General features: G+C 48.4%; 2 protein-coding genes across 5 annotated transcripts in view; one reads left to right on the forward strand and one right to left on the reverse strand.

Moving 5' to 3' along the window:
* Window positions 1-2339, reverse strand: part of KLHL18 (kelch like family member 18) — a 57974-nt gene extending 55635 nt beyond the window's left edge. Inside the window, exon 1 of one of the 2 annotated variants that reach the window (XM_079946840.1) lies at window positions 2033-2339. In XM_079946840.1, the coding sequence (XP_079802966.1) occupies window positions 2033-2173 (141 nt within the window). In that variant the 5' untranslated portion in view covers window positions 2174-2339. The remainder of the gene's footprint in view (window positions 1-2032) is intronic. The other variant, XM_079946839.1, reaches the window with a different exon arrangement.
* Window positions 2340-2509: 170 nt separating this feature from the next.
* KIF9 (kinesin family member 9) overlaps window positions 2510-27890 on the forward strand; it is a 47950-nt gene continuing 22569 nt past the window's right edge. Inside the window, exons 1-12 of one of the 3 annotated variants that reach the window (XM_079946696.1) lie at window positions 2510-2663; window positions 7794-7901; window positions 8795-8960; window positions 10348-10454; window positions 12214-12426; window positions 13603-13686; window positions 14477-14569; window positions 16371-16518; window positions 19118-19182; window positions 20731-20808; window positions 21790-21858; window positions 27457-27561. In XM_079946696.1, coding sequence (XP_079802822.1) covers window positions 7806-7901; window positions 8795-8960; window positions 10348-10454; window positions 12214-12426; window positions 13603-13686; window positions 14477-14569; window positions 16371-16518; window positions 19118-19182; window positions 20731-20808; window positions 21790-21858; window positions 27457-27561 — 1224 coding nt within the window. In that variant the 5' untranslated portion in view covers window positions 2510-2663; window positions 7794-7805. Of the gene's footprint in view, window positions 2664-7793; window positions 7916-8794; window positions 8961-10347; window positions 10455-12213; window positions 12427-13602; window positions 13687-14476; window positions 14570-16370; window positions 16519-19117; window positions 19183-20730; window positions 20809-21789; window positions 21859-27456; window positions 27562-27890 lie in introns of those variants that run through there. The other 2 variants (XM_079946697.1, XM_079946698.1) reach the window with 2 other exon arrangements.

The following is a 27890-nucleotide window of genomic DNA, read 5'->3' on the forward strand; positions in this document are numbered from 1 at the left end:
CGACACCACTTCAAATATTGCATATTTGTCATTTCCCACCCCAAACAAGACACTTTTTTGAGCGCTGCTTGAACAGACAATAAGGGAGCACATGTTGCTGCTTATTTTATGTGTGTATCGTCACCTCCTACAAGATCAGTCTCAGGTCGACTCGCAGCGAGGTTTCTTGCAGCTGCGTTGCAGGGGGGCCGGGCTAGATGACCCCTGGGGGACCCCCCCTTCCAACTCTGTGACTCAAGATTAGCTTCTGATACAGGCGCAACATGTATGCTGGAAAACCAGGTCCGTCTGCCTCATTTATTTATACCCTCCTCGTTGAGGGAGGAAATGCTGACCAGACCCCCCCCCCACCGCTTCCCCTCCCTCTCAGGAGCAGACCCCCCCATCTCTCCTCCTCAGGGATCCCTGCCACAGCTCACCCCCCCTAGGGAAAGCCCCCAATCCCTCTCCCCTCCCCCTCAGGCCAGCCCCCACAACTGCCCCCTCCCCTTCAGGGAAAAGACCCCCTCCTCTCCCTCAGGGAAAAGACCCCCATCTCTGCCCCCCTTCCCCCCCCAGGGCCAGCCCCCACATCTCCCCCCTCCCCTTCATGGAAAAGACCCCCCCACAAATCTCCCTCAGAGAAAAGACCCCCATCTCTGCCCCCCTTCCCCTCAGGGACCCCCGCCACTCCTCCCCCTCAAGGACAGCCCCCCATCTCTCTCCCCTCCCCCCAGGGCCAGCCCCCACAACTGCCCCCTCCCCTTCAGGGAAAAGACCCCCTCCTCTCCCTCAGGGAAAAGACCCCCATCTCTCCCCCTCCCTTCCCCTCAGGGACCCCCGCCACACCTCCCCCTCAAGGACAGCCCCCCATCTCTCTCCCCTCCCCCCAGGGCCAGCCCCCACATCTCCCCCCTCCCCTTCAGGGAAAAGACCCCCCCACAAATCTCCCTCAGAGAAAAAACCCCCATCTCTGCCCCCCTTCCCCCCCCCCAGGGCCAGCCCCCACATCTCCCCCCTCCCCTTCAGGGAAAAGACCCCCCCACAAACCTCCCTCAGAGAAAAGACCCCCATCTCTGCCCCCCTTCCCCCCCCAGGGCCAGCCCCCACATCTCCCCCCTCCCCTTCAGGGAAAAGACCCCCCCACAAACCTCCCTCAGAGAAAAGACCCCCATCTCTGCCCCCCTTCCCCCCCCAGGGCCAGCCCCCACATCTCCCCCCTCCCCTTCAGGGAAAAGACCCCCCCACAAACCTCCCTCAGAGAAAAGACCCCCATCTCTGCCCCCCTTCCCCCCCCAGGGCCAGCCCCCACATCTCCCCCCTCCCCTTCAGGGAAAAGACCCCCCCACAAACCTCCCTCAGAGAAAAGACCCCCATCTCTGCCCCCCTTCCCCCCCCCAGGGCCAGCCCCCACATCTCCCCCCTCCCCTTCAGGGAAAAGACCCCCCCACAAACCTCCCTCAGAGAAAAGACCCCCATCTCTGCCCCCCTTCCCCCCCCAGGGCCAGCCCCCACATCTCCCCCCTCCCCTTCAGGGAAAAGACCCCCCCACAAACCTCCCTCAGAGAAAAGACCCCCATCTCTCCCCCTCCCTTCCCCCCCCCAGGGCCAGCCCCCACATCTCCCCCCTCCCCTTCAGGGAAAAGACCCCCCCCCACAAACCTCCCTCAGAGAAAAGACCCCCATCTCTCCCCCTCCCTTCCCCCCCCCAGGGCCAGCCCCCACATCTCCCCCCTCCCCTTCAGGGAAAAGACCTCTCCCCCCCAAACCTCCCTCAGAGAAAAGACCCCCATCTCTGCCCCCCTTCCCCTCAGGGACCCCCGCCACACCTCCCCCTCAAGGACAGCCCCCCATCTCTCTTCCCTCCCCCCAGGGCCGGCCCCCACATCTCCCCCCTCCCCTTCAGGGAAAAGACCCCCCCCCCAGAAACCTCCCTCAAGAAAAGACCCCCATCTCTCCCCCTCCCTTCCCCCCCCAGGGCCAGCCCCCACATCTCCCTCCCCCCCTTCAGGGAAAAGACCTCTCCCCCCCCCCATTTTCTCTCCCCCCCTACCTTGAGGGTGACGTCGCAGAGCTTCCCCTGCCTCCGGATCTCGCCCATCACCCCGTAGCCCCGGCTGGGCAGGTCCCCCACCGAGAAGTGCACCAGGTCCTCCGGGTCCAGCTCCGGGTCCGGCCCGGCCGCTTCCAGCATCTTGCCTGCCTGCCTGCCTGCCTGCCTGCCTGCCAAGCCCCGGGTCCGGCCGGGACCGGCGCCCGCCGCGCGCGCAGAGGCGGAGGAGGGAGCGAGAGGCAGGGGCAGCCAGCCCTCCTTCTCCTCGCTTTCGCTTCGGGCGCCGCCTGGCCCCACCCGGCCACCGTAACCCGGACGAGGGGGGGGGGGGAAATAGAGAAAGAGACAGAGAGGCGCCGGAAGCTACTAGTCCCGCCTACCCGCCCCTTGGGCGCGAGAGCGTCCCCTTCCGGCCAAGGCCGGCGCTCGAAGCCGGAAGCGGCGGTGGCCATGGCAACGGCGGATACGGGAAGCGGCGGTCGCCATGGCGACGGCGCGCTTCCCTCTCGCCGTTCGTCCTGCCCGCGCGCTCCCGACGGCGCTCTTTTAATCCCTCAGGCGCTCCCTCGCGCGCTCCCGTTCGCTCTCTCGCTCGCCGGCGGCGGGAGCAGGAGAAGCCTCCCCGGGGGAGGAGGGTCAGTGCCTCCGCGTGTGCCTGCCTTCCTTCCTTTCTTTCTTTCTCTCTCTCATTCTCTCTCTCTCTCTTTCTCTCTTTCTTTCTCTCTCTCTCATTCTCTCTCATTCTCTCTCTCTCTTTCTTTCTTTCTCTCTCTCTCTCTCTCTCTCTTTCTTTCTCTCTCTCTCTCTCTCTCTTTATCTCTCTCTCTCTTTCTCTCTCTCTCTCTTTCTTTGTTTCTCTCTCTCTCTCTCTCTTTCTCTCTCTCTCTCTCTCTCTCTTTCTTTCTTTCTCTCTTTCTTTCTTTCTTTCTTTCTCTGTTGACAGCAGCCCCTTATATCTGTCGAAATTACTTAGAGAATTGCAGCCTTGTATATCGCCTTTCGGGACTCAGGTGGCGCTGTGGGTTAAAGCCTCAGCGCCTAGGGCTTGCCGATCGAAAGGTCGGCGGTTCGAATCCCTGCGGCGGGGTGCGCTCCCGCTGCTCGGTCCCAGCGCCTGCCAACCTAGCAGTTCGAAAGCACCTCCGGGTGCAAGTAGATAAATAGGGACCGCTTACCAGCGGGAAGGTAAACGGCGTTTCCGTGTGCGGCTCTGGCTCGCCAGAGCAGCGATGTCACGCTGGCCACGTGACCCGGAAGTGTCTCCGGACAGCGCTGGCCCCTGGCCTCTTAAGTGAGATGGGCGCACAACCCCAGAGTCTGTCAAGACTGGCCCGTACGGGCAGGGGTACCTTTACCTTTACCTTTATATCGCCTTTCTGGCGCTGCATGCAAGGCTTAAGAATAACAATATTGCTGTCAGTGATGATGAATTTAGGAGAAAAATGGAAAAGGGGGGGAGGGGGGGCTAAGCCAGTTCCACACTCTTCCCTTCAGGTGGACTTTGGGGTTGGGGGGTGGAGTTTGATGGCAAAGATGCCACCCCACAGACCTAGTCCCTCTGCTGACCAGCATCGTCTGCTCCCTGGTAGTTGATTGCAGAGCATCCGGAGGGAGGGAGAAAATGATGTGGCAGCTTACTTCTATAGAAATAAGCGGGCACCGCTTATTTCTATCTGCCCCTCTTGAGGGAGCCCCCCAAGGGGCATAGGGGGACTCTCTCTCTCTGGGGCAACAGCTGCAGCTTTCCCCTGGGCCCTCCCGCTGCTCAGAGATGCGGGTGGGACTGGGCTAAAATAGTTGTTGTTGTTGGGCATTGGGGATGACAAGGACATCACATGGATGCTTCAGAGTATAAAGAGATAGAAAAGGGCATGTGATGATCCCATAATAAGTACCCGTCTGGAAGCACTCGGTGTTGCCTAAAGCTCAACAACTTTTGGGCGATTTTTTAAAAAAAGCTCAACAACTTTGCCCAAAAAGCGTTTGCGTCCTGAATTTCACCTTTTGAAATATGGCAACCCTCCCCTACAATGTTTTTTGAATGTCTGCCACTTGGGTTTTCCCTGAGCATGTTGATCTCTTTCTTCAGCAGCCCTCAATAACTGTCTTCCACCACCCAGTATCACTTGGGTTTTACAGTCAGAGGAAATGCTGCTGTGTTTGTCCACAGACGTTCAGTTTACATTCATGACTAATTCTTATTTACTTATTTACTAACCTGTGCTGCACATTCCTTCCTTTGCAATGTTTAGATAGAAGTAAGCTCCACAGAGGGGACACGGGTGGCAGGGTGAGCTCCTGTTGCTCGGTCCCTGCTCCTGCCAACCTAGCAGTTTGAAAGCACGTCAGAGTGCAAGCAGATGAATAGGTACCGCTCCAGCGGGAAGGTAAACGGCGTTTCCATGCGCTGCTCTGGTTCGCCAGAAGTGGCTTAGTCATGCTGGCCACGTGACCTGGAAGCTGTACGCCGGCTCCCTTGGCCAGTAAAGCGAGATGAGCGTCGCAACCCCAGAGTTGTCCGCGACTGGACCTAACGGTCAGGGGTCCCTTTACCTTTTTAAACTCCACAGTTTACTTAGAGGATTGCAGTATTGTATATCGCCTTTCTGCCGGTGCATGCAAGGCTTAAGAATAACAATATTGCTGTCTGTGATAATGAATTATAAGGAGGAGAAAATTGGAAAAGGTGGGGAGGGCGGCTAAGCCAGTTCCGCACTCTTCCCTTCAGGTGGACTTTGGGGTGGGGTGGTGGAGTCTGATGGCAAAGATGCCACCCCACAGATATAGTCCCTCTTTTTTTTTTTTTAATAATTTTTATTCATTTTTCAAACACATAATAAAGACAAAGCACAAAACAGAAAGTCAAAACACAAAACAAAAACATACAAAACATTTAAACAAATATAACTTCAAAATTGTATTTTCATACCCTTCTTTCCTTCGACTTCCCCATACCTCCCCATCCCTGCATCCTTGTTTTGTGATTCTTTAGCAACCCTTTGGTCAATTTATCCTGATTCCCTTTCATTAAATTTCCTTTAGTTTTTTAGTTACAGCTGTAATTCTCTGTTTCTTACCCCTTGACATCTTAGCATTCCTCAATTTTGCAACAGTTTTTAAGGTATATTTTAAATTTCTTCCAGTCCTCTTCCACTGTCTCCTTCCCCTGGTCACGGATTCTGCCCGTCATCTCAGCCAGTCCCATAAAGTCCATCACCTTTGTTTGCCATTCTTCCAGAGTAGGTAGTTCTTGCATCTTCCAATACTTCGCCAGTAGAATTCTTGCTGCTGTGGTAGCATACATAAAGAAAATCCTATCCTTCTTTAACACCAATTGGCCAACCATGCCCAAGAGAAAAGCCTCTGGTTTCTTAGGAAAAGTCCACTTAAGGACTTTCTTAATTTCATTATAGATCATTTCCCAGAAAGCTTTAATCTTCGGGCAGGTCCACCAAAGGTGATAAAAAGTACCTTCAGTCTCATTACATTTCCAACACTTATTATTTGGCAAATGATAGATTTTTGCAAGCTTGACTGGGGTCATGTACCACCGATAGATCATTTTCATAATGTTTTCTTTTAAAGCATTACATGCAGTAAATTTAATACCGGTAGTCCATAACTGTTCCCAGTCAGCAAACATAATATCATGACCGATGTCTTGTGCCCATTTAATCATAGCTGATTTCACCGTCTCGTCCTGTGTGTTCCATTTCAACAGCAAATTATACATTCTTGATAAGTTCTTAGTATTGGGTTCTAACAATTCTGTTTCTAGTTTTGACCTCTCTTTCTGAAATCCTATTTTCCTGTCCTGTTTAAATGTCTCATTTATCTGATGATAGTGCAACCAATCTCGAACTTTGGGCTTTAATTTCTCGTAACTCTGAAGTTTAACCCTTTCACCATCATATTCTAAAATTTCACAATATTTTGGCCATTTAGAGTCCATATTAAGCTTTTTCACTTCCTTAGCTTCCATTGGTGACACCCACCTGGGAGGATATAGTCCCTCTGTTGACCACCATCATCTGCTCCCTGGCAGTTGATGGCAGAACATCCGTAGGGAGGGGGGAAATGATGTGGCAGCAAAAGAAGAGATGGACATATGTTGGCAACCGGAGCAGGAAACCTGATTTTTAAAAACCGTATTAAATTAAAGCAATCAGGTTTGATTTGTATCAATTTGGAAAACTAATAAAAATAATTTGTAAAATAAAATAGAGCTTAGGATGGGTGGGGGTTGGCAGGTGACTGATAATAAAGACCCCAAGTCGCAGAAGCAGCCCTCCCCAGTGATTTGCAGGTTGTCCTGGCCCTTGAGAGATAGGTGATACATAGAGTGAGGTTCCTGTTGTCTGTTCTTCCTTGAGGAACAAGAGATTGCTGGGGGCGCTTCCAGAATGTTGCTATTTTCAAGTGAGATTCAGTAAAAAGAACAACCAGCAAATTCAGGTTGCACAATTACAGTTGACCGGGAGGTCTTGCACATTAAATGTGCTTCTCCCAAAGATCAGACTTCTTGCAATAAGGAAAAGTGACGAGGGAATGCGCTGGCATGGGCTTTGATGCAATGCCATCCTCCCTGCAAACACATTAGAATTAATGCTCATTTAACAGCCAATGCCAGACACTTCCAGAAAGTTACTGTTTGCAGGTAGGATTCGAGTACATCCCAGAGAATTCAGGTTGCCAAATTATCGCTGATTGGGATGGCCTCTGGAAGCACCTGCCATCTAATCTCCCCACAAAGAAATCAGGGTGAACGCTCAATGAAGAGGCCATCTGGAAGCAATTGTAGTTGGGGAGATACACGCTCATATCTCTATTTTCCCACCTCCAAGTTACTCAGGATTCTTTGTAAGGATGCAGAAAAGCTAAACCTTTTTGCCTAAGGCAGCGGTGAAGAGCTGTGGTTCTCCAGATGCTGTTGATGAGAGCACAGCAACATCTGGAAGGCCACCGAATCCTAGTCGCTGTGGTTAGATGGTTTAGCAGCCTTTTAGCATCTCTGGTTTCCAAAAGCCTGTTGCTTCTTAGAATAGCTCCAGAAGAAGTTCCACACAAGGGAATGAAGACTTACGCACACCCCGGCCAGCTCCATTTTATTCAAAATTCTATATTTCTTGGCTCCGTCGTTGAGACATACTAGTGGCTGGTGAGAAGGAGGGAGGTCTGTCTCTGATCTGAAGCCTTCGCAAGAAGAAGGGTGGGGGAGTTTGATCAACTGTTCCTTCACGCCCCTTCATCTTGCCGGTGGGAGCTGGGCATGGAAACTGAGGGAACAGTCTTGTTCCTTCCAAGTTGTGGCAGGAGAATGTCTGTAGCTCTGTTCAGAGTGTCTGCCTTGCATGCAAAGCTTGGGGGACATCAAGTTCCTCACCCGTCTAGGCAACATGGAGGCCTCCAGATGATCTTCTCCTTTCATCCTTAAGCCAGCATGACCAGTGGTTAGAGATTATGTGAGTTGTCATTCACCAACACCTGGAAGGAACTGCTTCTACTAGGGAGGCTCTGGGAAGAACTACACTCCCATATTGCCTCTGACACTGGAATTTCACCTTCATGTATCAAACACTGGAGGTATTTAATCTGAGCTTCCGCTCCTGATCCAGAGGTAACAGTAATCAGCCTATCATTTGCACTGGTTTTATCTTTTTTTTTTTTTAACCTCGAGATTCAAGCGCTGATGTGAATTAAACCTTGAAGAAATTCATTTCCCCCCTGTTTTTCCTTTCCATTCCTCTACTCCGCCACCCCAGTGCACATCACCATGTGCGCCTGTCCAAAGAGAGTTAGCGCATTTGCACGAGTCAAGCCGACAGGTGACTTCCCACAAGACATGATCAAGTTTGGGGAAGACAATAAGGTCAGTGAACACAGGTCAGCAAGAAACAAAACAGTTCTGGTCTACCTCTGTGCATGTCTTTTACTGGTCTCTTTCTGATTTAAAGCTTTGAGGCTGCTTTGAATTACCATATTTTTCGCTCTATAGGACGCACTTTTCCCCCTCCAAAATGAAGGGGAAATGTGTGTGCATCCTAAGGAGCGAATGCAGGCTTTCGCTGAAGCCTGGAGAGTGAGAGGGGTCAGTGTGCGCCGACCCTTCTCGCTCTCCAGGCAGCTATCCGCAAGCCTTGGGAGCCCGGTGGGAGTTCCTGCTGGGCTCCCAAGGCTTGCGGATAGCAGCCCGAAGCCTGGGGAGTGCACCGCTGCGCACCCCGGGCTTTGGGCAGATATCCGCAAGCCTTCGGAGCCCAGCGGGAACTCCCACCAGGCTCCAAAGGCTTGCGGATAGCAGCAAGCTCCGGAAGCGAAGGAGATGTTGCGTGCAACCTGGCCCCCGCTCCCGGACCTGTTCTGAGTGCTGGGGTTGGGGGAAGCTCGGGCTTCCCCCGTCCCAGCCCCGTGGCTAAAAAGGAAGCCAAGACAGCGAGCGGGATCCATCCCGCTCGCTGTCTTGGCTTCTGCCAAAGCCGTGCGCAGCCTCTCCAGGCTGGAGAGGTTGTGCGTGGCTAAAGAGGAAGCCATGACAGCCAGCGGGATGGCTGGCGGGGGATTTTTTTTTTCTTTATTCCCCCCCCCAAAAAAAAAACCCCCTAGGTGTGCCCTATGGTCCGGTGCGCCCTATAGAGCGAAAAACACGGTAATTTTTAAGGAAAAGCAGAATATGGTTGGGGGGGGGCGGCGACAATTCACGCCGTGTTCTTACGTTCTTCAAGGTTACAAATTTCCACACTCTGTTTTCTTTGTACTTTCCAGACAATGGAAATATACATTGAGAGAGACCGCACGAAAGGAGTCGTCAACAACAAGCAGACAGACTGGTCCTTTAAATTAGATGGCGTTCTTCACGATGCCCCCCAGGATGCGGTTTATGATGCAGTAGCCAGAGACTTGGTCTCCCAGGCCCTTAATGGATATAACGGTAAATGTTCTTGTCATTGCCTGTGCAGTCTTCAGTTTCCATCGGGAATGGGAGCAGCGTTGCATGTGTGTTACCTCAGCAGTCCTTCTCTGGCAGCCTTGTCTGAATGTTCCTATTCTGATGGTCCAGTCTGTTAGGCATGCAGTACCAGACGCGGGTGGCGCTGTGGGTTAAACCACAGAGCATAGGACTTGCCGATCAGAAGGTCGGTGGTTCGAATCCCCGCAACGACGGGGTGAGCTCCCGTTGTTCGGTCCCAGCTCCTGCCACCCTAGCAGTTCGAAAGCACGTCAAAGTGCAAGTAGATAAATAGGGACCGCTCTGGCGGGAAGGTAAACAGCGTTTCCGTGCGCTGCTCTGGTTCGCCAGAAGCGGCTTAGTCATGCTGACTATGTCAAGGTCACGCTCAGCCAGGAGAAATAAATTCCTGCGCTCAGCGAGCCGCTCTCTCTCTCTCTCTCTCTCTCTCTCTCTCTCTCAATTTTCCTTGCACGTTGTTTGTAACGAAGTTTTTTTCGCCTCAGGAAAGTTTTTCCTTTACTGTGAACCTTTTGACTCTGCGTTTTGACTCTGCGTGATCCTTTGATTCTTCTTTATTTATTGCAAGACACCACTGTCTGTCACATATTGAGAGAGGCTGTCCTTGAGGTATTGCGGTCCTGAGCCATTGAAGGCTTTATAGGTCAAAACTAGCACTTTTAAGTGGGTTTGGGTCTGGATACTAAATGGCAGTCAGTGTAGTCAATCCAGGATCAGTGTAATATTCTCAAACCATCCTGCCATGGTGAGCTGGCCTGATCCAGAAGACTGAGTTCATGGTGAGTTCATGGTGTCTCATTTGAACATAGCTGTCAAGCGTCCCTTATTTGGTGGGACAGTCCCTTATCCCAGCGCCATGTCCCGCTGCTGTCCCTTATTGATGATGTCCCTTAAATTTCCCGGGTTTCAAAGGAAGCAGCTCCTCTCCCGCCCTCCCTCCCTGCCGGCCAGGGAGGAGGGAGGCTCCAACTGTGTTGCTTGGCTGCGTTGCTCACCCAATAAGGAGTCTGAGAACGACTGGGGGGTGGAGCTTGCATGCCTTGTGCCAATCAAATTGGCCACGTTGCCTGGGGACTCGCCTTTGCTCAGCGCTTCCCAGTGGAGAGGTGATGGTGGTTTCCCTTGCTGCATCCCTTTTGCCGGGTTGCTGCGCTGTGGGAACCACCACTTGAGGCTTCGTTTGTCTGCTGGCTGGGCTTTCTGCCTTTGGCTCGGAGGGGCTCAGAAGCTGAACATACCTGTGCCCCTTGGAAAATCCCTTATTTTGGCTGCTGCTCCCTTATTTTCGAGGCTGCTATCCCTTATTTTTAAATCTGTAAGTTGACAGCTATGCATTTGAAACTTGCAGGTACTATATTATGCTATGGGCAAACTGGAGCTGGCAAGACTTTCACTATGACTGGAACAACGGGAAACTACAAGCATCGAGGGATCATACCCCGAGCTATCCAACAGGTAACCCTTTCCATGATGCAGTGATGCTGATGAAGGAGGAAGCGAAAACAGTTGTCCATGTGGGCACATGGGAATTCCTGCCAACCTGTGACGGTTAAGGCTGCTGCCGCTGACAGAACAGAATGTGGGGGGGAAGCCCTGGGGCAGCCCCTACCTCCTAGACAAGGAGCAGTGAAGGGGCACGGGAGGGCCTGATTCTGCACCTGTTCGGCCCCCATCCAGGTGACACTTCAATCCCTGGCATATCCTGTTAAACTTTAAGAGACTTTCTCCATTTGGCTATCTGAGGTCCTTTAATGGGAGCTCTCAAAAAATGACCGAATATGCGGAATTAGACCATTTATCAGAAAGAATAAAAAATAAATCAGAGGAAGTATTTACCACAAAATGGGAAGTCCTTAAAATTTATGAAAGTTTGAAGTCTGTAAGGTAAAGGTAAAGGGACCCCTGACCATTAGGTCCAGTCGTGGCCGACTGGGGTTGTGGCAATCATCTCACTTTACTGGCCGAGGGAGCCGGCGTACAGCTCCCGGGTCATGTGACCAGCATGACTAAGCCGCTTCTGGTGAACCAGAGCAGCGCACGGAAATGGTGTTTACCTTCCCGCTGGAGTGGTACCTATTTATCTACTTGCACTTTGACATGCTTTCGAACTGCTAGGTTGGCAGGAGCAGGGACCGAGCAACGGGAGCTCACCCCGTTGCGAGGATTCGAACCGTCGACCTTCTGATCGGCAAGTCCTAGGCTCTGTGGTTTAACCCACAGTGCAGCAGCATTTAAATAGCTTCAGTAGGAGTTTTAAATCTGATGGAAAACCTAGGATAGAATAAATAACATTAAAGCCAATATATGCTATAATATGGCAGTGAATAATGGATGAGAAATAGAAGTAAGGAGTAGGCGGGAAGTCAGCTATATAGGAAAAAGTCATTTTTATGTTAAATGTATTGTGAGGAATATTTAATGTATTGGTGGAGTTGTTGATTATTTTTCTTTTCTTTTCTTCTTTTAGTTGTTAGGAGGTGATGGATATTTGTGTATCTTCGTATTTTCTTTTTGTATGTGGTATATTAAAATGAAATACAGTGGTGCCTCGCAAGACGAAAAGAATCCGTTCCGCGAGTCTCTTCGTCTAGCGGTTTTTTCGTCTTGCGAAGCAAGCCCATTGATGGCTTAGCGGATTAGCGCTATTAGCGGTTTAGCGGCTTTTAGCGGCTTATCGGCTTAGCGGATAAGCGGCTTAGCGGCTTAGAAAAAGGGGGGGGGAACCCGCAGGAACTCGCAAGACATTTTCGTCTTGCAAAGCAAGCCCATAGGAAATTTGTTTTGCGAAGCACCTCCAAAACGGAAAACTCTTTCGTCTAGCGAGTTTTCCGTCTTGCGAGGCATTCGTCTTGCGGGGCACCACTGTAAAAACTTTTTTTGAAAAAGGGAGCTCTCGGCTACTTGGGTTGGAAAGAGCCTCTTTTGCAGTTCCTGCTTATTTCTTGCTTAGGATGAGCTTCCCACTTGAATGGGAGAGCTTCCAACTGGGCTGTGCTCTTAATTTACCACCCCTGGGTAGTACTCAACGCTTGTCCTACTCAGAGCAGATCCAAATGAAATTAACAGACACGAGTACTGTAGGTGTATTAATTTCAGCGGGTCCACTCTGAGCCGGATTTAGAGGTCTCCAAACCCTCACTTCCCATCTTGGAAAAAAGCACAGATAACCTGATTGACAGCAACTTCGCTGAGACCCATCCAACCTTCTCTACAGGTATTCAAGTCGATGGAGGAACACGGGAGTCAGTTCATCACCGTTCGAATTTCTTACCTGGAAATCCACAACGAGATCATCTTTGACCTTTTAGCCACGACGCCCAGTGACATTCCGCTGTCTATAGGAGAGGAGCCCCAAGGCGTCTATGTGAAAGGCTTGACGGTGCACGCAGCCCCCCACGAAGAAATTGCTTTAAATCTCTTGTTCGAGGTAAGAAGAGTCAGCTTGGCCTCGCGCTTTCTCTCCTCCGTGTTACTTCTGTGCTGTGTTACGTTTTTTATAGTCATTGAATTGGCTACTTCTGGGTTGTGCAACCTGAATTTGCCTGTAGGTGATTGAACCCCACCCACATAACACCGGTCCTGAAAGACCTACATTGGCTCCCAGTACGTTTCTGAGCACAATTCAAAGTGTTGGTGCTGACCTTGAAAGCCCTAAATCAGGAGTTAGCAAACTTTTTTAGCAAGGTCCACTGTCCCTCAGACCTTGTGGGGGGCCAGACTATATTTTGGAGGGGGAAATGAATGAATTCCTATGCCCCACAAATAACCCAGAGACACATTTTAAATAAAAGCACACATTCTACTCATGTAAAAACACACTGATTCCTGAACTGTCTGCGGGCCGGATTTAGAAGGCGATTGGACCGGATTAGTTTGCCTACCCATGCAAATGGCCTCGGCCCTTTATACCTGAAGCAGTGTCTCCACCCCCATTGTTCAGCCTGGACGCTGAGGTCCAGTGCCGAGGGCCTTTTGGTGGTTCCCTCCTTGTGAGAAGTGAAGCTACAGCGAACCAGGCAGAGGGCCTTCTCAGTAGTGGCACCCACCCTGTGGAACGCCCTCCCACCAGATGTCAAGGAGGGACTTTTAGAAGACACCTGAAGGCAGCCCTGTTTAAGGAAGTTTTTAATGTTTGCTGTTTTAGCGTGTTTTTAATATTCTGTTGGGAGCTGCCCAGAGTGGCTGGGGAAACCCAGCCAGATAGGCGAGGTATAAATAACATTATTATTATTATTATTATTATTATTATTATTATTATTATTATTAAAACAGCAACTGCCTGGCAGTGCCCAAACTGAAATAGTTGGTTGGGAAGTATTCTACGACGAACCTTCTTTCCCGAAAGATTGGACTTTTTTTTGCAATAACAAATGGGATAATATAGGGTAGAATCTCCTTTGACCCAGTGTCATCTTGTCTCCCTGCAAACCACTGAGGATGAGTGCTCAGAAGACAGGCAGTCTGAAGGCACCCTTTGTGTTTATTCCTCGCTGTCGGCTGTCCTGAGAATGTTGCTGTGGAGAGGCCTATAAATGTAGCAGAGAAACGAACTCCTTTTGTTCTGTCCTTGGTTTATTCCTCCGCTTTTCATTTTCTTCTCCAGGGGGACACCAATAGATCTGTTGGTCAACACGCTCTGAACAGGAACTCCTCGAGGTCTCATTGCATCTTCACTATTTACATCGAGGTCAGGGCTGGTGTCGTTTTCTCTTTTTTTATAATAATTTTTATTAAGTTTTCCATTTTAACAATCCAATCATATCACATTCATTATTCCAAATTATACCAATACATATAAAGTCCAAATATTTTGCCAAATTATAAATTTTTGGTGGGTTTTCCCATGCTTCGAGTTCAGTAGGGTCCGATCATCTCATATTTCTGCTGCTTTTAGTGTTCACCAGTCCCATCTTTCAATCTTCTTGTTGTTATCCTTTTTCTTCTTAATAGCCTCTGAGTTGTTTCCACAGGCGAGTTAAAGTAAGCAATATTATGCTTCTGTGTGAACTTTGTATGGCTCTCCCTTTTTTTTAAAGCTGGTAAGTCTTTTGTTTGCAATAAATCCTCACACGCTGTTATTTATGCCGAATCCTTCCAAAAGTTCTCCTCGGGTGGCAGACGCCATCTTTCTCAGTTCCGATGAAATAGAATCTAGGCGTTTGCTCATTAATTTTCCCAGACAACTTGCACCATAAATTAGCCTTTTCGGGGAAGATTTGCCAAGTCGATCTTAGAATGCAAACATGATAACAGAGTAATGGCTCGCCTCCCCCTATGGCTATTAATCTCTGCAACATAGCCTGTCTCATAATGGCGGATCCCGATTAAAAACTGCGTCACTGGAGAGCCTTTTATTTAGGGCTGGCGGCGTTTTCATGGGGTGGTCGGGAAAATCCAGAGGTCTGTGGATCCTCTGGTGCGGTTCAAGAGTCCTCTTGCATTCAAGGTGTGCTAATTTCCCTGATCTCCCACCTCAGTGTCATTCCAGAATTCTTTCTGATGCCCGTTACGTGACCTCCAAAATTAACCTGGTGGATCTTGCAGGCTCAGAGAGGCTAGCAAAGACCAAAGTAAGTCCGTTGGGAGAACTTGTTTTTTCCTGCAGCCAGTGAGTTAGCTAGCTTCGTTTTAAGTGATCAAGAAGCTAGCTTTCCTTTTACACTAACGGAAAAAAGAAATCCCCGTGACAATGTGTGCATTAAGTGTCTGTCTCTTTGTGATTGTGTCGAGGGGATGCTCATTGTCGAGAGCCAGTGTGGTGTAGTGGTTAAGAGCGGTAGTCTCGTAATCTGGTGAACCAGGTTCGATTCCCCGCTCCTCCACGTGCAGCTGCTGGGTGACCTTGGGCCAGTCACACTTCTCTGAAGTCTCTCAGCCTCACTCACCTCACACAGTGTTTGTTGTGGGGGAGGAAGGGAAAGGAGAATGTTAGCCGCTTTGAGACTCCTTAGGGTAGTGATAAAGCGGGATATCAAATCCAAACTCTTAGAATCATAGAATCATAGAGTTGGAAGAGACCACAAGGGCCATCGAGTCCAACCCCCTGCCAAGCAGGAAACACCATCAGAGCACTCCTGACATATGGTTGTCAAGCCTCTGCTTAAAGACCTCCAAAGAAGGAGACTCCTCCACACTCCTTGGCAGCAAATTCCACTGTCGAACAGCTCTTACTGTCAGGAAGTTCTTCCTAATGTTTAGGTGGAATCTTCTTTCTTGTAGTTTGGAACCATTGCTCCGTGTCCGCTTCTCTGGAGCAGCAGAAAACAACCTTTCTCCCTCCTCTATGTGACATCCTTTTATATATTTGAACATGGCTATCATATCACCCCTTAACCTCCTCTTCTCCAGGCTAAACATGCCCAGCTCCCTTAGCCGTTCCTCATAAGGCATCGTTTCCAGGCCTTTGACCATTTTGGTTGCCCTCCTCTGGACACGTTCCAGTTTGTCAGTGTCCTTCTTGAACTGTGGTGCCCAGAACTGGACACAGTACTCCAGGTGAGGTCTGACCAGAGCAGAATACAGTGGCACTATTACTTCACTATTACTTCTTCTTCTTCTTCTTCTTCTTCACTTTGCGGCTGGTACCGAACTGGGAGGGGTAGCTAATGCCGCAGAAGACAGAATCAGAATTCAAAATGGCCTTAACAAATTGGAGAACACAGTCCAAACTAACAGAATGAATTTTAATAGGGACAAATGTAAGGTTCTGCACTTAGGCAGGGAGAACCAGACGCACACATATAAGACGGGGGACTCCTGGCTTACTAGCAGTACATGTGAAAAGAATCTTGGGATCTTGGTGGACCACAAGCTTAACAGTGTGATGCAGCAGCAAAAAAGGCTAATGTTATTCTAGGCTGCGTCAACAGAAGCATAGTATCTAGATCAAGAGAAGTAATGGTACCACTCTATTCCACCTTGGTCAGAACACACATGGAATACTGTGTCCAGTTTTGGGGAATCACAATTTAAGAAGGATGTTGACAAGCTGGAAGGTGTGCAGAGGAGGGCAACCAAGATAATCAAGGGTCTGGAAACCAAGCCTTATGAGGAATGGTTGAAGGAGCTTGGGTATGTTTAGCCTGGAAAAGAGGAGGCTGAGAGGAGATACAGCAGTCGTCTTCAAATATCTCAAGGAAATGTGCTTTTAATGTGTGTTGTGTACACAGCCTAACTTACTATGTTGCTCTCTTGCATTTTAATTCTGTTTTACATTTGTTGTTGTTGTTGTTTAGTAATCATGTGGTTGTTTGCCTATTCTGTTTCAACTGTGTTAGCCACCGTGGGTATACAGAAAAGCCAGATAAAATAATTCAAATGAAACATAAACCACATTTTCTAAGATGTCCTCTTGCTTCCCCTTTTTCACAGTCGGAGGGGTACGGACTGAAGGAAGCAACTTACATCAACAGGTCTCTGTCGTACCTGGAACAAGTTATTATTGCGTTGGCCGACCGTAACCGGGAACACGTTCCTTTCCGCCAGAGCAAGCTCACTTACACCCTGAAGGATTCATTGGGTAAGGACTTGGGTTGGTGGTCCTGGCTGGAGTGCTGGGTGTGGGCGAACCCGGGTTCAAGTCCCTGCTCATGTCAAATCCGGCCTTGACAGGGCTGTTATGACACTACGCCATCACTCTTGAGCTTAGTTTAACATCACCTGATCTCTAAAATGTAGTTGCTTCTGTTTCCCCTTTCTGTTAAACAGCTCCTAAAGTGGCCAACAGGAAAATAATTGCCATTAAAATCTATAATTTATTTGCAAGGTTCCCATTAAAAAGAAAATAATCTCTCTCCCTCTCTCTCCTCCCGTCTTGCAGTTTCAAAAGTTAAACATTTAACAGTAGCAGGTAGCATTTTAGAGCAAGGTTTCCCAAACTTGTGTCTCTGGCTGTTTTTGGACTACAATTCCCATCATCCCTGACCACTGGTCCTGCTAGCTAGGGATGATGAGAGTTGTAGTCAGTGCTTTTTTTTTCCTGGGGGTATGCAGGGGTACGCATACCCCTAAACATTTTGTGAATCTTTGAACTTTTGTCCCTCTGCTGTATTTATTTTCCCCGATTTGAACTGTAAAGTGGTGATTTTCTTGAGTCAAAATGAGAATACCCCCTAAACATTTTTTTAAGAAAAAAAGCACTGGTTGTAGTCCAAAAACAGCTAGGGACCCAAGTTTGGGAATCTTCTGAACAGGATGCTTTTTAGCCTAAATGAGAGAAGAAGGAGCTTAACCAAATCCCAGTGATAGTGTGTGCATTAAGTCTCTGTGTGACTGTGACTGTTTGTGTTGAATGTATATCTCTGTTAAAAGTAAAGGTAAAGGGACCCCTGACCATTAGGTCCAGACGTGGCCGACTCTGGGGTTGCAGCGCTCATCTCGCTTTATTGGCCGAGGGAGCCGGCGTACAGTTTCCGGGTCATGTGGCCAGCATGACTAAGCCGCTTCTGGCGAACCAGAGCAGCGCACAGAAACGCCATTTACCTTCCCGCCGGAGCGGTACCTATTTATCTACTTGCACTTCAATGTGCTTTTGAACTGCTAGGTTGGCAGGAGCAGGGACCGAGCAACGGGAGCTCACCCTGTCGCGGTGATTCGAACCGCCGACCTTCTGATCAGCAAGTCCTAGGCTCTGTGGTTTGACCCACAGCGCCACCCACGTCCCCATATCTCTGTTAAGAGTGTGCAAATCTGGCCTCACTTTTGGCTCTGGCCCTGTCCACTGTTGAAAATCAGCCTGGGGGCCATCAGAGAAAAGACCCTGCCTTTAATAATCACTAGACTTCAGATTGCAGGGATACAGAGCAGGGCCTGAAGGGACAGTGGGCAGGTTTATAGGGAATTACGTGGTTCTTGAAAGGCTAGGGTCCCTTTTCAACAAGCCATTTAAGTGGAGATTTTTATGCATTTATGCAGATGAATCCCTCGAATCCCTTTTACTTGCTTTAGCCTTGGTTTCGTTGGTTCTAGATAGCACTTTTGTTTTAATGTATATCGTTTTTATATTATAAATAGCATGCACTGCTTAAAGTTCTTTAAAATATTAAAGGGCTCAGAAATGCCCTTAAACAAATAAATAAAGCCCTAAATAGCCTTGGTCCAGTATACCTGAAGGAGCATCTCCACCCCCATTGTTCTGCCCAGACATGAGGTCCAGCGCCAAGGGCCTTTTGCCGGTTCCCTCCCTGCGAGAAGCCAAGTTACAGGGAACTAGGCAGAGGGCCTTCTCCGTGGTGGCACCTGCCCTGTGGAACGCCCTCCCACCAGATGTCAAAGAGAACAACAACTACCTGACTTTTAGAAGACATCTGAAGGCAGCACTGTTTAGGGAAGCTTTTAATGTTTAATAGACTATTGTATTTTAATATTCTGTTGGAAGCCGTCCAGAGTGGCTGGTGAAACGCAGTCAAATGGGTGGGGTATAAATATTATTATTATTATTATTATTATTATTAGTCCCAACTGGTCCACCCACCCACACGTCTTGGGAACTGAACATGGGTCCTGGTCCTTAGCTTTCTCCCTGAATTCTCTGGGGCACTCAGGAGTTCCTTGGTGGATGGATGCCAGTGAATAATAATAATAATAATAATAATAATTTTTATTTATGCCCGCCTCCCCAGCCAAGGCCGGGCTCAGAGCAGCAAACAAGCAATAATCAAAACAAGTTGAATGAATACAAATTAAAAACAAGATTAAAATTTAACATTAAGATATTGAAACATTAAAATATTAAAACACAGCCTCATCACAGGAGGAGAAAGGAAAAAGAAAAAAGAAAGAGGGGAAGGGAATCAAATTGGCTCCAAGCCAAAGGCCAGGCGGAACAACTCTGTCTTACAGGCCCTGCGGAAAGAAATCAGATCCTGCAGGGCCCTGGTCTCATGAGACAGTGTGTTCCACCAGGCCGGGGCCAGTGTTGAAAAGGCCCCGGCTCTGGTTGAGGCTAATCTGACTTCCTCAGGACCCAGGACCTCTAGGGTGTTGTTATTTATGGACCTTAAGGTCCTCCGCGGGGCATAGCAGGAGAGGCGGTCCCGTAGGTACGAGGATTAATGATGCCCTTCAAATAGAATCAGAGAATCAGATTCCAGCCTTCATTTCCTTTGTGTCTCTCCCAGGCGGGAATTGCAACACGGTCCTCGTGGCCAACATCTGCAGTGAAGCCATCCACATTGTGGAGACGGTAAGCCCCCCCGGCGGGGACTCAAGGGACTGAGACATGGATAGAAGTGAAGTGACCGTTCCAGGTGTTTAGGGCACATGCACCCAAACGCAAAACTGGGATTGTTCGAAGGCAGGGAAAGCCAATGTAGCAGCCCCCATATGGACTACAGCTCCGTATCATCCCTGGCCTTTGGTCGTGCTGGTTGGATTTGATGGCAGCTGGAGTCTGGAAATTGCTGGAGAGCATCACATTGGCTACCCTTGGTTTAAGGCCTGCTCTGTATGGGCAGCAGAATGAGAGTGGGCTGTTCCACTTCTAGTCCAACTGCACTGGGTTCCATGTTGGGGCATGTGCAGAGTGTCCATTAGGGTATACACTTTGCAACCTGAATTCGCTTGTATGTGATTGAACCCCACCCATACAACACCGGTCCTGAAAGACCTACATTGGCTCCCAGTATGTTTCTGGGCACAATTCAAAGTATTGGTGCTGACCATTAAAGCCCTAAATGGCCTCGGCCCAGTATATCTGAAGGAACATCTTCACCCCCATCATTTTGCCCGGACGCTGAGGTCCAGCTCTGAGGGCCTTCTGGCGGTTCCCTCCCTGCAAGATGTGAGGTTACAGGGAGCCAGGCAGAGGGCCTTCTTGGTGGTGGCGCCCGCCCTGTGGAACTCCCTCCCACCAGATGTCAAAGGAAAAAACAACTATCTGACTTTTAGAAGACATGTGAAGGCACCCCTGTTTAGGGAAGCTTTTAATGTTTAATAGACTATTGCATTTTAATATTTTGTTGGAAGCCGCCCAGAGTGCCTAGGGAAACACAGCCAGATGGGCTGGGTATAAATGTATTATTATTATTATTATTATTATTACTACTACTACTACTATTATTACTTTTAAAGTAAAAAAACCCATGATTTCCTGTATCATAAAGGTAGGAACCTTTGCTTAGAAACACTGAAAAAGGGACCAATTCTTCTCAGTTGTGAAAAAAGGTCACCCCAAAATGAAAAGTTGGAATCACCGTATATAATAATTATATTAATTAATTAATTAATTAATTATACTCTGCCCATCTGGCTGGGTTTCCCCAGCCACTCTGGGCGGCTCCCAACAGAATATTAAAAACACCAAACATTAAAAACTTCCCTAAACAGGGCTCCCTTCAGATGTCTTCTAAAAGTCAGATAGTTCTTTATCCCTTTGACATCTGATAGGAGGGCGTTCCACAGGGCAGGCGCCACCACTGAGAAGGCCCTCTGCCTGGTTCCCTGTAACCTCACTTCTCTCAGTGAGGGAACTGCCAGAAGGCCCCTGGCATCAGTCAGTTTAAATACTTTAAGGAACTGTTTAGCACTTTCACTGCTGTTTGGAACTTCCTAAAACTGTTTAGAGCATTCTAGAGGAATCCAAATATTGGTCTTTATAGAAAGAACATGCAATCAAAGTGATAAGAAATCAAAATAATTATTGTTACATTTCTTATTTGGCATTCAGATAGGCTCTTGGGCATGGTTTTCTTGACTCCAGAACAATTGCTAAGTGACATTCATTTCTCTTCAGCTGTCCACGCTGCGTTTTGCTACCAGAATGAAATGGGTGACCACTGAGCCAATTGTGAACGAAAAAATCAACCCCGAGGTAGGTGCCGCCCTGTGTGGGCAATTCCACTGGTTGGCTGGCTGGCTGGCAGGAGATGTTTGGTCAGTGGATGAGTGGTTAGTAGCACATGGGTGGCGCTGTGGTCTAAACCACTGCGCTTCTTGGGCTTGCCGATCGGAAGGTTGGTGGATTGAATCCCCGTGACGGGGTGAGCTCCCGTTGCTCTGTCCCAACTTCTGCCAACCTAGCAGTTCAAAAGCAAACCAGTGCAAGTAGATGAATAGGTACCACTGCGGCGGGAAGGTAAACAGCGTTTCCGTGCGCTCTGGTTTCCATCACGGTGTCCCATTGCGCCAGAAGCGGTTTAGTCCTGCTGGCCACATGACCCGGAAAGCTGTCTGCGGACAAACGCCGGCTCCCTTGGCCTGAAAGCGAGATGAGCGCCAAAACCCCATAGTCGCCTTTGACTAGACTTAACCGTCCAGGGGTCCTTTACCTTTACCTAATAATAATAATAATAATAATAATAATAATAACAACAATAATTAATTTATTACTTATACCCCGCCCATCTGGCTGGGTTTCCTTGTTTTGGATTACAAGACTGGTAGTCTCTGGGTCACAAGGCTTGTAGTCCGGAACAGCATGAGGGCACCAGCTTGGGATTGGCTAACTGAGTGCATAATCCGATCCTAACACTGCAGCCATGGTTTAAATCTGTGAACAGGTGGTGCAGAGCTAATGAAGAATCCCTCAGGCATAAATTGTTGTTTTTTTAATTGATGTTTTGTTTCAATAGTTGTAAGTCGCCCTGATTACTGCAAATGCACTGGAAGGCTGTTTCTTAATTTCTGCAATAAAAATAGAAAGAATAAATATAGCCATATAAATCTCTTCTTGCTGGCTGAGGTGGTGACGGCAACCAGGAAGGACTGGAAACTGAAATGCAGCTCTGGATCTTTCTACTTCTCTCTTTCTTGCTTGCTTCATTCTCACCTTTCATTCTCTCCCTTTGCTTAGCGAATGGTGAAAATTCTGGAAAAAGAAGTCCTTTACCTGAAGGAGGAGCTGGCCATGCACAACAGCTTGGTGAGAAACAGCCTCTGGGGACGCAGTTTTTGTTTAGTCTTTTAGTCAGGTCTGACTCTTCGTGACCCCATGGACCATGGAGTTTTTTTGGCAGGGATACTGGAGTGGCTTGCCGGTTCCTGCTCTAGGTGGATCACGTTTGGTCAAAACTCTCCACTATGACCTGCCTATCTTGGGTGCCCTGCTCGGCATAGTTCATAGCTTCTCTGAGTTATTCAAGCCCCTTCGCCACGGCAAGGCGGTGATCCATGAAGGGGGACACAGTTAGGCTTTGGAAATGACCTCCTGTCAAGGATTCTTTAGCTGTGATTCCTGCATTTCCAGGGCTTGGACTAGATGACCCTTTTAGTCCCTTCCAGCTGTATGATTCTTTGATGATCATAGAATCATAGAATCCTAGAGTTGGAAGAGACCACAAGGGCCATCGAGTCCAACCCCCTGCCAAGCAGGAAACACCATCAGAGCACTCCTGACATATGGTTGTCAAGCCTCTGCTTAAAGACCTCCAAAGAAGGAGACTCCACCACACTCCTTGGCAGCAAATTCCACTGTCGAACAGCTCTTCCTGTCAGGAAGTTCTTCCTAATGTTTAGGTGGAATCTTCTTTCTTGTAGTTTGGAACCATTGCTCCGTGTCCGCTTCTCTGGAGCAGCAGAAAACAACCTTTCTCCCTCCTCTATGCGACATCCTTTTATATATTTGAACATGGCTATCATATCACCCCTTAACCTCCTCTTCTCCAGGCTAAACATGCCCAGCTCCCTTAGCCGTTCCTCATAAGGCATCGTTTCCAGGCCTTTGACCATTTTCGTTGCCCTCCTCTGGATACGTTCCAGTTTGTCAGTGTCCTTCTTGAACTGTGGTGCCCAGAACTGGACACAGTACTCCAGGTGAGGTCTGACCAGAGCAGAATACAGTGGCACTATTACTTCCCTTGATCTAGATGCTATACTCCTATTGATGTAGCCCAGAATTGCATTGGCTTTTTTAGCTGCCGCGTCACACTGTTGGCTCATGTCAAGTTTGTGGTCAACCAAGACTCCTAGATCCTTGTGGTTTGTTCATATGACATGGCATGGCAGTCTCCATATTCATAGAATCATAGAATCATAGCATCATAGAAGAGTTGGAAGAGACCACAAGGGCCATCGAGTCCAACCCCCTGCCAAGCAGGAAACACCATCAGAGCACTCCTGACATATGGTTGTCAAGCCTCTGCTTAAAGACCTCCAAAGAAGGAGACTCCACCACACTCCTTGGCAGCAAACTCCACTGTCGAACAGCTCTTACTGTCAGGAAGTTCTTCCTAATGTTTAGGTGGAATCTTTTTTCTTGTAGTTTGGAACCATTGCTCCGTGTCCGCTTCTCTGGAGCAGCAGAAAACAACCTTTCTCCCTCCTCTATGTGACATCCTTTTATATATTTGAACATGGCTATCATATCACCCCTTAACCTCCTCTTCTCCAGGCTAAACATGCCCAGCTCCCTTAGCCGTTCCTCATAAGGCATCGTTTCCAGGCCTTTGACCATTTTGGTTGCCCTCCTCTGGACACGTTCCAGTTTGTCAGTGTCCTTCTTGAACTGTGGTGCCCAGAACTGGACACAGTACTCCAGGTGAGGTGTGACCAGAGCAGAATACAGTGGCACTATTACTTCCCTTGATCTAGATGCTATACTCCTATTGATGCAGCCCAGAATTGCATTGGCTTTTTTTGCTGCCGCGTCACACTGTTGGCTCATGTCATGATAGCATCACCCAACCCAGATTCTAAGCCACTTTCCCCCCCGGCCCTGGGGAGTGGGGGAGAATTTGATTCACATTTATCTCAGTTTATCATTTATCTGAGTTTATCTCAGGGAAGACCTTACTTGGGAAATCAATACAACCCAGGTGGTTAAGAAAGCCCAACAGAGACTTCATCTCCTCAGAGTATTGTGGAAGAACAATGTCAATCAACATCTGATGATCTCCTTCTACTGGTCCACAATAGAAAGTGTCCTTTCTTACTGCATCACGGTGTGGGACGCTGGTTTGACACCAACTGATAGGAAGTGCCTACAGAGGGTGGGGAATACAGCACAAGATGTTATGGGCTGTCCCGTGAATCCGCTGGATGAAATAGCAGAAGAACGTTGCCTCAGGAGAGTGAGGAAAATTCTCAGGGATGATTCACACCCTGGCCGGCACTTTTTTGAGCTCCTGCCCTCGGGCAGAAGATATAGAAGCAGGATTAGTCGCACCAACAGGGTAAAGAACAGCTTCTATCCCTGGGCTGTTAGGCTGCTGAATGAAAAGATAACAACAGGGCAACTGACTTTCGGGTTGGGTGGGTGTGCGTCAGTAAACGAGGGGGATTAAGACTAAGAGAGCTGAGTGGGGGGTGCTCGTCTAATCTCACTGCATACAAGTTGTACATGTGATAATAAAGTATTTCAATTTCATTTCAATTTAAAGGCAAATCTGCCAAATCCAAAACAATATACAAAGCAGAGCTGTCCATTGAAATTCAGATTTCTCCGAATTTTGCACTGCAGTTGTGCAGCCATAGAAACAAGCAACACGCACACATCATAATGGCCAGCCTTTTGCTACAAGGCTGGTTGGTATAGTGCAATGACTAAGAGCCTGAGCTATGGATCAGGAAGACCCTGGTCCAGATCTTGTACTAGCCATAACTTCACTGGGTTGGTCATTTTCTTGGGTTCAGCCCTCCCTCATCTGCCACAACCTGCTGATATCAGCTATTTAAGGAAGATGCTGTATATCAGGTCAGACCAATTCAATTTCTGGTCCTACCTGGAGATGACATGGATTGAACCTGCGACCTTCTGTGTGCAAACGGTTGCTCCAGCTTTTACCGTACATTGCTGTTGTAAATTCTGCAGCAAGCTAATGTCTTTGAGATGCTTCGCATGCTCTAAAGTTCCATAAATGCTAATAGTATTCCAGCTGTCTTCTCCATGGCGTGTAGATGGCCCTACCTTTAGGCAAGCAGTTGAAGGTTGTACAGTTCTCTGTTGGGGAGTGGGGAAGCTGGCTGTGGTCTCCACCGCCTAATGACAAACTGGGAGGGGTGGCTAACACCCCAGAGGACAGGATCACACTTCAAAACGACCTTGACAGATTAGAGAACTGGGCCAAAACAAACAAGATGAATTTTAATAGGGAGAAATGTAAAGTATTGCACTTGGGCAAAAAAAATGAGAGGCACAAATACAAGATGGGTGACACCTGGCTTGAGAGCAGTACATGTGAAAAGGATCTAGGAGTCTTGGTTGACCACAAACTTGACATGAGCCAACAGTGTGATGCGGCAGCTAAAAAAGCCAATGCAATTCTGGGCTGCATCAATAGGAGTATTGCATCTAGATCAAGGGAAGTAATAGTGCCACTGTATTCTGCTCCGGTCAGACCTCACCTGGAGTACTGTGTCCAGTTCTGGGCACCACAGTTCAAGAAGGACACTGACAAACTGGAACGTGTCCAGAGGAGGGCAACCAAAATGGTCAAAGGCCTGGAAACGATGCCTTATGAGGAACGGCTAAGGGAGCTGGGCATGTTTAGCCTGGAGAAGAGGAGGTTAAGGGGTGATATGATAGCCATGTTCAAATATATAAAAGGATGTCACATAGAGGAGGGAGAAAGGTTGTTTTCTGCTGCTCCAGAGAAGCGGACACGGAGCAATGGATCCAAACTACAAGAAAGAAGATTCCACCTAAACATTAGGAAGAACTTCCTGACAGTAAGAGCTGTTCGACAGTGGAATTTGCTGCCAAGGAGTGTGGTGGAGTCTCCTTCTTTGGAGGTCTTTAAGCAGAGGCTTGACAACCATATGTCAGGAGTGCTCTGATGGTGTTTCCTGCTTGGCAGGGGGTTGGACTCGATGGCCCTTGTGGTCTCTTCCAAATCTATGATTCTATGATTCTATGACATTCTGGGCACCACAATTTGAGAAGGAGGTTGAGATGCTGGAAAAGGTGCAGAGACGGCCAACCGAAATGATTAAGGGTCTGGAAAGCAAGCCTTAAGATGAATGGTTGAGGGAGCTGGGTATGTTTAGCCTGGAAAAGAGCAGGCTGAGAGGAGATATAATGGCCACCTTCAAATATCTCAAGGGCTGTCACACAGAAGATGGAGCAAACTTGTTTTCTCCTGCTCTGGAGCGTAGGACTCGAAGCAATGAATTCAAGTTACAAGATGAGATTCCAACAAAGGATCAGAAAGGACTTTCTGGCAGTTCAGCGAGTCCCCATGCGCTGCGCTAAATCAGCGCTAAATCAGCGCTAAATCAGCGCAGCGCATGATGGACTATGCAGAATTGGATAAATTAACAGGAAGGATTCGAAACCTGCGGGACCAGAGATTCTTAGAAGACTGGAGTAAATACACGAACTATTTGAAAATCAATTGTAATGAACAGATTACGCTAGTAGGACTGCAAGAAGTACTGAAAGGAGGACTATCTCAAATATTGCAAGAAAGACTATGAGAATTATTAGTTCATGATAATTCAGAGTAATAGAGAAATTAAGAAATGCAGAATAAGGAATGGAAAATCATCAGAGGTGATGACAGAAGTCTAAAATATTGTATAAGATAAGAAGTTATGTTATATGATTGTTGGAAAGGATATCTTACAAAAACTAATAAAACTGTGTGTATATATAAATATAAATATAAATATAAATATAAATATAAATATAAATATAAATATAAATATAAATATAAATATAAATATAAATATAAATATATATAAAATCAGCGCAGCACGGGGACTCGCTTCCGCAGTGCCAGAAATCGCATCTGCGCATGCTCAGACACTGAAAATCGCGTCTGTGCAGATGCCGGAAATTGCGGCTGCATGCGCGATCTGGCCCAGGGAGGGATGTCTGCTGGAGTAAACCTTGCCGGCCCCTGAGTTAGACAGTGGAACGGTCTCCCTCGGGAGGTTGTGGACTCTCCTTCCTTGGAGATTTTAAAGCAGAGATTGGATGGTCATCTGTCATGGATGCTTTAGCTGAGATCCCTGCATTGGGTTGGACTAGAGCAGCGGTTCTCAACTCATGGGTCCCCAGATGTTGTTGGACTACAACTCCCATCATCCCTGATCTCTTGCCTTGCTAGCTAGGGGTGATGGGAGTTGTAGTTCAACAACATCTGGGGACCCACAGGTTGAGAAAGGCTGGACTAGAGAAGAAGAGAAGAAGAGGAAGAGTTTGGATTTGATATCCCGCCTTTCACTCCCCTTAAGGAGTCTCAAAGCGGCTCACATTCTCCTTTCCCTTCCTCCCCCACAACAAACACTCTGTGAGGTGAGTGGGGCTGAGAGACTTCAGAGAAGTGTGACTAGCCCAAGGTCGCCCAGCAGCTGCATGTGGAGGAGCGGATTCGGTTCCCCAGATTACGAGACTACCGCTCCTAACCACTACACCACACTGGCTCTCTGGGGGCACTTCCAACTCTACGATTCTATGAAGCATTGGACGGAAAGCGATTTTGGCATGGCCAGGAGAACTTCTAGCGTTATGGAGAACAGGGATGGGCCTGCCTCTCTCCCGTCACCTAACTGCTGACCTTCTGTTCTCTTACGCTTGCAGCTCAACCGCCCTCCAGTGTCTTACGAGCCCCTGAATGAAATCCAGGTGGCAGAGATCAGCTCTCAAGTCCGCCGTTATCTCGATGGAACCATAGATGAGTTAGATGTAGGTCCAGTCATACCTCATGTCACGTTTGCTTCAAGTTGTACGTTTTCAGGTTGCGACCCACGGCAACCCAGAAGTACCGGAAAGGGTTACTTCCGGGTTTCGCTGCTCGTGCAGACGCGCAAAATGACGTCACGCGCATGTACAGAAGTGGCAAATCGTGACCCTCGCATGCACAGACGTGGGTTGCGTTCTGCTCATGTTGTTGACACAGCGATTCTTCAAACAGCTCTTTATTCAGATGCCAGAACAGAACTACAGTGGTGCCTCGCAAGACGAAATTAATCCGTTCCGTGAGGCTCTTCGTATAGCGGTTTTTTCGTCTTGCG

This window comes from Podarcis cretensis (genome assembly GCF_951804945.1).
Source record: "Podarcis cretensis genome assembly, chromosome: 12".
NCBI lineage: Eukaryota > Metazoa > Chordata > Lepidosauria > Squamata > Lacertidae > Podarcis > Podarcis cretensis.